Genomic DNA, 12,052 nt, shown 5'->3' with positions numbered 1-12,052 from the left:
TGAGCCATTGGTTTTCAATGCTACTGTTTCTAATTGATTTGCATTGGTAGGAAAGACACTACCTCTTTCTTTGGTGGTCCTAAGGCAACAGTCACTCTCACTGCCATTCTCTGCCTTCTCCACTCCACTCTCATGCAGCCATGCCTCACGATGCTTATACTGCTTACACTCTGACAGCCCATGTGTAAGGCACCACTGGCAATGGAGAAGTCGTCGAACTCCACTGAAATTAGGAGGATTTCTTCTAAACCTATTCAAAAACGGTTTAGGAAAAAACGTTCTCTGTTTTAGGCTGTGTTTTTGTGCTTGCTTAGGTTGCACATTGCATTGGTCTCTGATCGGAAACCAGCTGCAGAGATTTAGGACTACTTAGTGTATGAACACTAGCAAGTTAAATTAGTTGAGAAGTTGGCATGGAAATAAACTATGACCAAAAAAATGCATGTGATACCAATTTCCATTACCTTATTTTGCATCAGTGAAAGGTGAGGCACTGAAAAATTACCAAGACAGATGGTAATAGAGATTGCTTTGTCTGCTCTGAAGAAATCAGGTTGTTGTGCTGACTGAGCATGCTTTACTTGAGGGATGTTGTAAACTTGTCATTAGGGATGAAATATTAAAATAGATTAAATTAGTTTGAGCTTGGCTTTATCACTCCAAGCATTTTAGCCATGGCTTGGCCTCAGGCTGCCTGCTTTCGCAGCTGACGTCCAGCATAAACAGGAAACCGGGAACAGAATGAAAAGAGATACGTATGTCCCTTGTAGTGGCCATTTCCAATTTAAAATATGAACTAAAGATCTCCTTCTTAGAATGTGCATTTTCTGTCAGTCTGCTGCTTGTAAATAACCACTTATTGAAGAAAATTGCAATTTGCTTTGAAGCTGAATGCCTGAAATGGACAATATATTAAGTTCTTGAACGCAGAGAGAATTTTTTTCTTGAATATGAATCCCCATACAGTAGGCATGCTGGAATATAATAATATCTAAATACATGGCATATGTGACAATTTTCTTTCCTTTTTATCTCTAAGTGCCATCATAATAGCTGTAGCACTGAAGTTAAATTGCTGCCTGTACATTTTCCTTATTTTAACAATGTAATAAAATCCTTAGAAAGCAATTGTCATTGCCTGTCTGCTTAGATACTTAGTATTACATTTAAACTAATATTTCTGAGTTTTACAGAATGTGAAATACAACTGATGCCTTTTGTGTATGGTTTGCTGCATTTCTGCATCGTTTTTGCTCACAAATGCATTTAGTGCTTGTTTTGAAAATCACTATGAAAAGAACGTTTGGTATGGGATTCATTCAGAGATTTTATCAAGGCTGGTTAATCTGAAATGTGCTCCACCTTGTTTGTAAAGTTCATGGACCATAGTTGTTTATATTCATATTATTTCAAAATATGCTGGATGCTCATCTGTTAAAATAACAATAATCATTTTTCTAGTATAAACATAATGTGCAGATCAGCAGTAATACACTGCACTTCATAAAGGAGAATTGCATTCTGAGAAGAAATTGGTTTTCAGATTTTCTTATACATAACATTTTGACGACTATTGCAGTGTCCTGGTTTGGGCTGATGTTGGACCTTTTGGCATCATTTCAAGATTTCAGAGCTGCTCTTACATTTTGGCTAGAAAATGGTTTGCTATGTGCTATAGCAGTGGTACAGATGTATCTTTTAGGGGTACTTCTCAGTGTCTCAGTGCAGAAATATTTGGGTATTCTCATAGGTATCCACAATGCACTTACAGCAGCATTGTGATTTTTATTCCAGTTTACTGAGTGGAAGGAACATACAATTTGTGACCTGTTCAGCATTAGACAGGAGGAAAGCAAGAGCAGAAAGCAACCATCCATGATCAGACCTTAGGCCATATAGTCCAGCCCTCAGTTTGAAACAAGACAGAGAGAGCAAGCTCTCCTTTAGACTTCTGACAGTGGTGCCGTTGTTGGGCTTGTTTTGCATATAAGCATCATGTATCTCAAATGCATTTGGAAACCGTATCGGAAATCTAGTTCTCACAGGAGTGGCCAAAAGCAGAGAGCTAGAGAACAGTGTAGGAATAGAGCAAACATGTTCGATGATTCCCAGGGTACTCTTGGGGAATGAGTCATTAAAGGACTTAAGGACTTTAAAAATTGGGTACAGTTTCCTGGCATTCATCCATTTTCCTGAAACTGTTACTCTTTATGAAATCCCTGGTCTTCTTTAGAACCTCTGTATCTAACAGCGTCTGTGTATAGACCCCTGTCATACTCCTTCCTGAGTCATTACTTTTCTAGTCTGAGAAGGCCTGTAATTATTCCTTGTAGGTCATTCACATCGCTGACCATATCTGGCTTCTTTGAACCTTTTTCTTGTTGTGCTGTATAGCTTTTTTTAAGGAGAAGGGGGATGCCAAGAGATCAGAATTGCACATGCAATGCACAATGCTGAAGCAGCAGACAAACCATGGCTTCATCAGGTGGGACAAGGGTGTCCTCTGATTTCCTCAGAAACTGAAGCCCAGATTTCCATAGTGCCAAGCAGGCATCCTAAGCTCTTAAGTGTTTAGTGCTAATTGGCCAGAAAAGGAAGCAACAGAACAGGTGGCCACGTTGTCTAATGCAATGTGCATGCCTGCAAGTTTATTATCAGTAAAAAAGGCAATGAAGCTAGGGCCATCTACCGTGCCGCCAGGGTTGTGTCAGCAGAGCTATTTGAAGTGCATGCAAAATATAGCCACAGAAAGCAATGCCAAAATGAAGTTGTTAAAATCTGGGATCTGGACAGGTCACTGAATGCATTCTATGTCTTGTCTTGAGTACTTAAAACTTCTGAGGACAATCTTCTATACTGAAAAAAGTATGAAGAGAAACACTGAAAATTTGTTGCTCTGTCCTCAGGATAATCTTTCTTCTGAGGCAGATGATGACAGGGAATTGGAAAGTTCTTTTTCTGTGTTCTAATAACAAGAAGTATCAGGAGAGGTGAACAGTGCTTTGTCTAACAAAAACTGCACCATAACATTAAATAAAAGAGTTGCGGTATGCCTGTAGCTTGAATTGAACCTGGAAACAGTATAAACTTTCCAGTCATGTTGTGTAAGGGCCACCTTTGTGATCTTAGTTTTCACCCAGATGCCTGTGTCCTTCTGCTCACATTTAAATCACAGATACTACTGTGGTTGACAGCGCTATGAAAGGCATTAGACCAGGGAATCATAAGAATGAACTGTTATCAAAAAAGCTAACATTAAAAATGTGCGTAAATCTTAATAGCTATCCACTTTTTCATTTTTTTTTCTGAGATAAGGAGGGAATACTACATTTGTGAACATTGTTTATATAGCTCTCCACTTCATGAGAACAGCTTAAAAATGCATTTAAAAGTCTGTTTTCAGGAAATATTACCTTCCTTTCTTAATGTCTTAGAAGCATAATGAAGTTACACCTGGCAGTCAGAGGGAGGGAAGGAATAGCTAGAAAAAGTCACAACTGACCTCCTGATATTGCTCTTGACTTTAATCTGTAAAAGAAATTACATTCTGAAACCCTCTCCTTTGTACAAAACAGTAGCATTGAACACAGAACTTCTTTTTAAACCATTTTGGGAGCAGAGGGCTTGAAGATTGCATGTTTGGTTATATATATTTTATAGACAAAATGTTTTGAACTTCCATCCTCTCCACATTTGTATTTTTATGCAAAACAGGAGGAATAAACTCAAGATTTTATTTTACTTTCCTAAAATTTTTCTTTTCCCTTTTTTCTTGGGTTTTGCTTCTTCCTTTTCCTGTTCTCTATTTTTCCTTTTTTCCATTTCCAGGCTACTGGCTTTACACAGACATATCCCATTTCTAAAGAACTGAAGTGTTGTTTACTAGATACACTTATGGCCTCAGTAAGAGCTTGTATTTCACAGTAGTAGCTTTTCTCACAACTTTTCTTTCAGTGTTGAAGTTCCTGAGCTTGCTTTCCTAAAACCGGTATAACCCCGATCAATATTTGAGATTGAAAGGAAAGGTACATGGAGTTTGTTCTGTGAGCTGTGACAGCAAGCCCCAGACAATATGGTGAATTACTGCACAAGTCAGACATGTACCAGTAAATATGAATAACGGAGAGAACACTCCTTTCCATACTCATTGCATATTGACATCAGTGCCTGAAGGCACTAAAAAATGAATGTAGCATTTCTTACACATGTCTTTTTGATGTGCTTGTAAGTTATTTTCAAAAGCCAGTGGCCTCACTCGGTGGAAAGGTGCAGGCAGAGAAGTCTTCCTGATACTTCGCTGAGCTACCTGAACTCAAGGTAGTAGAAAAGGAGCCAATTTAATGTGTGATGTGTCTTTATTAGCATTTTGGGGAAATGGTAATATTTAGCCTGAGCTGAACAGTGAACTGTACAGCTTCTGACAAATGGGATCCTGTATGCTTGCATTCGTCCTTGAAGGGAACAACTTGATTTTAGATGGAATAACCTCACTGGCATACCAGTAAATGCAACCAACTTTTTTTGAGGGGAATGTTTTTCATATTTCTCTTTAAACATGACCTCCATTTTCTTTGCTAGTTTTCTGGGTACTTTGTTTCTTAAACTCCTTGAGCAGAGAGAGAGGCAAGAGAAAGCAAGTAAGCTATTTTTCTTTTAGGTTAAATGGGTTCTTTCTTTCATATTCAAAGCGTGTAGTGTGTATTATTCAAAAGCCAAGCATTGAGCTTCTTTCAGGATAAAGCTTTGAAGGCAAGCAGTATGAGAAGAAAGTGTCTATTGCTTAAAAGTACACCAGTTTAATTTAGTTCCAATGAAGAAGGCAAAGCTTCTCAGATCTCAAAAAGTAACTTGTCCTTTAATTGGCAGTTATTGATTGCCTATTATTTCACGTTTTTGTATCATTTAGCCGTATCTGTTGGTTGGGGTTTTTTAGTGTTACCTGGGTTTTTTTCTGTTGGAAGTAACACACTGGTAGAGGCTGGAAGGGACCTCTGCAGATCATCTAGTCCAGCCCCCCTGCTAGAGCAGGTTCGCCTAGAGTGGGTTGCACAGGGTTGCATCCAAGTAGGTTTTGAGTATCTCCAGAGAAGGAGACTCCACAGCCTCTCTGGGCAGCCTCTGCCAGTGCTCTGCCACCCTCAAAGTAAAGAAGTTTTTCCTTATGGCAAATTAATTTCTAGCTTTATCTATCTATCCTGATTTCAGAAAGCTTACTGTACACGGGAGAAAGTATCCCTGTCATCCTGAAACCAGTAACTCTTCAGGATGCGCTGTCATTCTAAGAGGTTGTCTGCTTTGAGACGATTTTTACTTCTGTCTTGTTTAAAGTAAAATAAAAAAGATGATGTATTTGAGAAATGACCTTGTATTTCATACTAACAAATACTCTGAGCTTGGTCCCTTTGATCAGAATTTTTCTGTCAAGCAGATTTGTGGACTTCACTGTTTAAAATCAGTGGTGCATATCTCATAAAAATAGAAGATAAAGCTTATAATGAACATGTGGTTCGTATTGATTCATGTCACCTCGTCTTAAGTGGTTATATTAAAACACCACATCTCTAAGGCCTTCTGCTTCAGTAAAACACCATGACATGGGAATAACACTAAGATTAGACACACTTGAAATTCCCTTTTTAAACACTTCTCCATTTCATAATATAAGAATGTTTTCCATAAAACGCTGCTGTCCTTAAAAGTAACTTTACAAAGGGTGCAAAACCAGTCTTCCAACACTTTTTTTACTTCCTGGTTTGCCATCGCAAATAGTTTGCTGCTCATTTAAAAGATGAAATAACACTATTTGGCATGCTTTGTAATTAAAATTAATAAAGAGGATTTTAAAAAAAAATAAAAGCTTACCAGAACAATCTAGTAGTAAACTTCATTAGAAGGTGAACATAGTTACCAATATCCTAAACAAATCAGACAAGTAGAAAAAATGGTAGGTCTTCGAGGTATTTCTGTGTGGGGCCAAATCAGTTCATATAATGGGTATGTCAGTTCTAACTTAGGGTATTTCTACAGTGAAAAGTGCAAATTGGGGAGTAGGAAGGATATTAAGTATTTTAAATGTTTCTTTCTTAGCGGGGCACGTTTCTTCACAGTGGACACAGTTCTTCATTAATAAAGATGAAGCTCACGAATTCATATGCTTAAAATGGTACTAGTTCTTGTACGTTTAGAGTTAACAAAGCAAATCATGCTGTTTCAAAGGCATATAGAAGTGATCCATTATTTACACTGCAGATGTCTTTAAATTTTTTTTTTAATGGTGGATTTGTTTGCTTCTAGGTAAAACTCGACGGACCTGTCTTCTACCCTCAAAATCAGCAAGTGACCATAGCTTTAAGGACTTCAGCAGAAACCAACTATCAGATTATCCTACGCTTCCACTGACCAAGTCAACAGAAACTCTACAGCAAGGGGAAAAAGAAAGCCGGTCGAGTTGTGCGCACCATGCTCTGAAGAGCTCTGTCAAATCTCCAGCTGTTACAGGTCTGAAGAAGAACCGTAGAAGTTTACCAGTTGCCGTCTGTCGGAGTTATGAAACTCTGGATAGCTCCCAGGGTGTAGATACGTGGCCAAGATCTCACTCGCTGGATGATCTCCAGGGAGAATCCAACACTAACCTACAGGACGTTAGCAAGGAAGTAGGTTCTTTTCCTCAGGATTCACTGGATATAGCAAAAAAGGTAACTGGCTCTGCCCTACCGCCTCAGTCTCACGGGGGCAGCTGCATGGTAGATTGCTTGATGGCTAAACAGGGTAAAGGAGCTGCTAATTCTCAGATGGGAAGAGCTAAGGAATTGGACTGCGCTGTAAAGGAGATTAAAGGTGGAAAGCCAGCTCCACTCCACCTGAAAAACTGGGAAGCTCAGCCTGCCTTAGTGATGCATCTTGCACAAAGGATGCCTTTGGATATGCAGAGTAAAGGCTTTCATGACCTTGCACGGGCTGATTATGCTTCAGTCCTCAAGGGAGGTCTAGAAGCTGAGCAAAAAAGCACAAACGAGGCAAGAATGCAACCAAAAAATCCTTCTCAGCCACCACCTGTCCCTGCCAAAAAATGCCGAGAACGCCTTTCTAATGGATTATATCATCCTCCCACATCCACAAGCGGGAACCAGTCAAGTCTAGAAGCACCATGTTTGCCAGTAAAAAAGACCAGTTCATCTACTCCCATTGATTGTCACGGAGTACCTGTCCACAGGACATCTTCTGAACAGGAGTCCAGTGCTCCTCCTAGCCCACTGCCACCCTGGCTGTCAGAGCTCCCAGAGACTGCTAGTGTTCAGCAGCATGTGGTAAAGCTAGGTCCTGCTTCAGCGAGGAAAGTCTCGTGTAGCAGGGGAATGGATCTGGAAATGGTAATAGAGAACAAGTTGCAGTCTGAAGACATTGATCTTACTGAAGAACCGTATTCTGATAAGGTAAGCAGAGGACATTGCTTCAACATTTTTATGCTACTAGCATTCCAAGGGATAGTCTTTCATTTACTGTATCTGTTGTATTTTTGTGAGTAACCAGCCTAGATAAACCATAAATCATAGAATCGTAGAATGCTTTGGGTTGAAAGGAACCTTCAAAGGTCATCTAGTCCAAGCCCTCTGCAATGATCAGGGACATCTTCCACGAGATCAGGTTGCTCACAGCCCTGTCCAACCTGACCTGGAATGTTTCCAGGGATGGGGCATCTACCAGCTCACTGGGTAACCTGTGCCAGTGTTTCACCATCCTCATTGTACAAAATTTCTTTAGCCTACACCTAACTTCTTTTAGTTTAAAACCATCACCCCTTACTAAAAAGACTGCCCTCATCTTTTTCATAAGCCCTTTCTATGTACTGGAAGGCTGCAATAAGGTCTCTCCAGAGCCTTCTCTTCTCCAGGCTTAATAACCCCAACTCTGTCCTCATAGCAGAAGTGCTCCAGCCCTCTAATCATTTCTGTGGTCCTCCTCTGGACTCGCTCCAAGAGGTTCATGTCCTTCTTGTGCTGAGGAGTCCAGAGCTGGACACAGTACTCCAGGTGAGGTCTCACCAGAGCAGAGGGGCAGAATCACCTCCCTCGACCTGCTGGTCACACTTCTTTTGATGCACCCCAGGATATGGTTGGATTTCTGGGCACATTGTCGGCTCATGTCCAGTCCTTCATCCACCAGTACCCCAAGTCCTTCTCCACAAGGCTGCTCTTAATCACATCATCATCCAGCCTGCGTTGATACCAGGGATTGACCCAATCCAGGCGCAGGAACTTGCAGTTGACCTTGTTGAACCTCATGAGGCTTACGTGGGCCTATTTCTGGAGCTTGTCCAGGTCCCTCTGGATGGCATCCTGTCCCTCAGGCATGTCAACTACACCATTCAGTTTGATGTAATTTGAAAAGCTGATGGGGGCACACTTGATCCAGCCGTATGTGTCATGGGTGAAGATATTAAACAGCACTGGTCCCAGTACACACTCCTGAGGGACGCTACTTGGCACCGATCTCCATCTGCACATCAAGGCATTGACCACTACTCTCTGGATACGACCATTCAACCAATTCATTATTCATCTTAATCACATCATCATCCAGCCTGCGTTGATACCAGGGATTGACCCAATCCAGGCGCAGGAACTTGCAGTTGACCTTGTTGAACCTCATGAGGCTTACGTGGGCCTATTTCTGGAGCTTGTCCAGGTCCCTCTGGATGGCATCCTGTCCCTCAGGCATGTCAACTACACCATTCAGTTTGATGTAATTTGAAAAGCTGATGGGGGCACACTTGATCCAGCCGTATGTGTCATGGGTGAAGATATTAAACAGCACTGGTCCCAGTACACACTCCTGAGGGACGCTACTTGGCACCAATCTCCATCTGCACATCAAGGCATTGACCACTACTCTCTGGATACGACCATTCAACCAATTCATTATTCACCGAACAGCCCATCAAATCCACGTCTCTCCAATTTAGAGAGAAGGATGTTGTGGGGGACCATTACAAAGGCTTTACAGAAGACCAGATAGATGACATCCAGTAGCTTTTCCGCTGTTCACTGTTGTAGTCACTTCGTCATAGAAGGCCACTATGTTGGTGCGTGTTCGAAGGCTTTACAGAAGTCCAGACAGATGACATCCATAGTTCTTCCCCCCATCCATCGATGCTGTCACTTCATTGTAGAAGGCCACTAGGTTGGTCAGGCAGGACTTGCCCTTGGTGAAGCCATACTGGCTGTCTCAAATGACCTCCCTGTCCCCCATATGCCTTAGCATAGCTTCTAGGAGGATCTGTTCAACGGTCTTCCCAGGCACAGAGGTGAGGCTGACAGATCAGTAGGTTCCCAGGATCCTCCATTCCACCAATTTTAAAAATGGGTGCAATGTTTCTGTTTTCCAGTCACCAGGGACATTATCATTGGGACATCTGTAATTATGTTTGTCTCTACTATAACGTCTTAAGCCTAAACAACTCTTGTGTTGTGGGAGACCTGAGAAATCCCAGAATTATTCTGAACCTTTTCAGGCCATCAGTACCTTGGTGGCAGAAATGTCTCTTTCTCTGCTAGTGTGGGGAAGCAGAGTTGAAAAAGGAAGTCGTGATTAGATTTTATGCCTCCAAGAAAGTCTGAATTCATAGCATAGTGATTAGGAGAGTTTTTGGAGAAGGAAAGAGTCCTATGGTCCAGTCCTTCCTTTAGGAATTGGTTTTTCAGTTTTCATGGAATCTCAAGGAAAGCTCCTTCTCACTCCCGTTCTGCACTTCTCTTTATGTTTGCATTGGTTGGCCTGTATTGATGCATCTATCCTCTCTCCTTTGTGTCTGGCTGGGAACATTCAGCATGGTCGCTGTGTCATTCCTGAGGCTTTGGTACAGAGGTACTCTGAAGACTTAGACCAGCCTGAAAAGGATGTTGCTACAAATATGGACCAAATCCGGGTAAAGCAGCTGAGGAAGCAGCACCGCATGGCAGTGAGTATTTCCATAAAACAAATTTTCTTATTTATGAGCAGACTTATAAAAACGACTGACTGCGGGTAAAGGGAGATGCCTGCACGGTCCTGGTGCAGAGGTGCTCCCTGTGTTCGCCCAGTGGCTGCAACATAGATAGGGGTACTACAGGGGCAGGAGGCACTTCCCCCTGTCCCAAAGGAGGACAGTTAGTAGTTGAAAGGAGATGGATAGCCTTCTCTCTTGCCGGAATAGTAGTCTTCAGAGTCTAAGCAGACTGCAAGCATTGGTAACAGAGACTTGCTTACTAAGGGTGACATGTATTACACACTTCTGTATTGCAATCTGAAAGGTTTTACACTCCTTTTTCATTTCTTAAACTGTACTATTACCACTGCTCCTTAGCAAAAGCAGGAGGGTGAAACTATTAAAAGCTTTTGTTGCTTTTTGCACAAGAACTGAGGAGATAATAGGCAAAATTGGTATTCTGTTACCTTACTGCGAAGTTAAATGGATCACCCTGGAAAGTCTTCACACTGTGTGGTTTTTACTGATGTCAGACTAATTCAGAATGGCACACAACAGTCACCCAAGCAGCTGGATACTGCCCACTGCATTTCCACTGCCAGAATTGTTGTTGGTGCTCCTGTGCCAAATGGTCTTAGCCTTTCAACCCACACCGCTGTCGTACTGACAAATGTCATATGAGAGAAGTTGAAACATCTGCTATGAAATTCTGCCAGCTTGGAAGAAAAGACAAAGGAAGCAGTTATATTTAACATTAAGAGTCCTTTTCTTTATTTTTTTTCTTTACTGTCCAGATTCCAAGTGGAGGGCTCACTGAAATTTCCCGAAAACCTGTATCCCCAGGACTTATCACCTCTGTATCTGACTGGCTGATTTCTATTGGACTACCCATGTATTCCAGCCTGCTCACAGAAGCAGGATTCAACACACTGAGCAAAGTGCCTTCTCTGTCACAAACTTGCCTTCAAGAAGCTGGCATCACAGAGGAAAGGCACATAAGCAAGCTCCTGGCAGCAGCAAGACTCTTCAAACCTCATGATCCAGAGGCGATTTAGCATACTCCATAGTCTGGCATTGCCTGATCAAGAATCCACTGCTTCTTCCTGCACCAGTATTGCTCCAATTACTTCACATAGCTAAAGGGATCAAGGAAGTGGCTCCCAAGGACAGGCAGGTATCTTCTTCAAAAAATTTGAAATGTTTCTAGTGCTGTCTTTGGCAACTGAAGGAGAAGAGAAGCAACCACCAGGTAACATAGATGTGGTACTTCCCCCTCACTCCCCTGTAAAGTATTCTTCTTACATAAAGTGCACAGGGTTAGCCTGAGAATCAGACAGCTTCACAGAATTAAGGGACCCTTGCACAGTTTCCTCAAGGTTGTGAAAGTAATATTAGTTATAGGCCCTGTTTCTGTGGAGAGCTCCTTAGTTTGGTGGTGTTCTGTACGTCCTGCTTCCAGGTACCTGGAGTCAGTCCTAAAGACCAGGTACAAGCTAAGGTGCAACTTCCAGTAGAAGCTGTTTGGCAAATGCCTTTTGATGATTTTAGCAGTCTAGAGCTAAACGCAGACCCCCCTGGTCATCTTTGCAGTTGCTCGGTATAGGTCCCAATATGCCACAAAGCCTTTAGCTAGGCCAAAGTTAATGGACTGGAATTAGTTTTCAGTATGGTCCACCTCTGTCGCTCCAATGCAACTAACTCATGGAGAGTCAGAAAGCTTCTTTTTATTTGTACAGAGCTGAGGTCGTTTTTATAACTGCTTTCTAGCAATCAGCTTTTTATTTGCCTTAAAATGAGCTTTTAAGCAGTTACCTAGTGTTCACTTCCCTGTATTCATGTTTCCTAAGCCTTGTTTCAACCTGTCACCCTTAAGCTGCACTTCGAGTGATTTCCAGCTGAAGTAGCTTCTATAAAATGCCTCATCATAACACCTTCTGTGTTGTAGAGATGCTTTTACAAATGCAGGGTTATGCTAGGTTTCGGTTGCCAGGCTAATTTCTTGTTCACTACAGTCTGCATTTACTGTTGTTACTAAGCTGTTCCAAGATATACTGCCTTGTATATATGTAACTGCTTTTCATTTTAATC

General features: G+C 41.7%; 1 protein-coding gene across 1 annotated transcript in view; it reads left to right on the top strand.

The window, feature by feature from the left end:
- The window catches only part of SASH1 (SAM and SH3 domain containing 1), a 50,846-nt gene extending 39,827 nt beyond the window's left edge, over positions 1 to 11,019 (top strand). Inside the window, 3 exon segments of the mRNA XM_010137195.1 lie at positions 6,295 to 7,433; positions 9,827 to 9,958; positions 10,759 to 11,019. Coding sequence (XP_010135497.1) covers positions 6,295 to 7,433; positions 9,827 to 9,958; positions 10,759 to 11,019 — 1,532 coding nt within the window.
- The last annotated feature ends 1,033 nt before the right edge of the window (positions 11,020 to 12,052 follow it).

The sequence above is a fragment of the Buceros rhinoceros genome, unplaced genomic scaffold (assembly GCF_000710305.1).
Source record: "Buceros rhinoceros silvestris isolate BGI_N320 unplaced genomic scaffold, ASM71030v1 scaffold11305, whole genome shotgun sequence".
Classification (NCBI taxonomy): Eukaryota; Metazoa; Chordata; class Aves; order Bucerotiformes; family Bucerotidae; genus Buceros; species Buceros rhinoceros.
The sequence above is the reverse complement of the archived record's forward strand: the minus strand, read 5'-3'. Positions and strand labels throughout refer to the sequence as shown.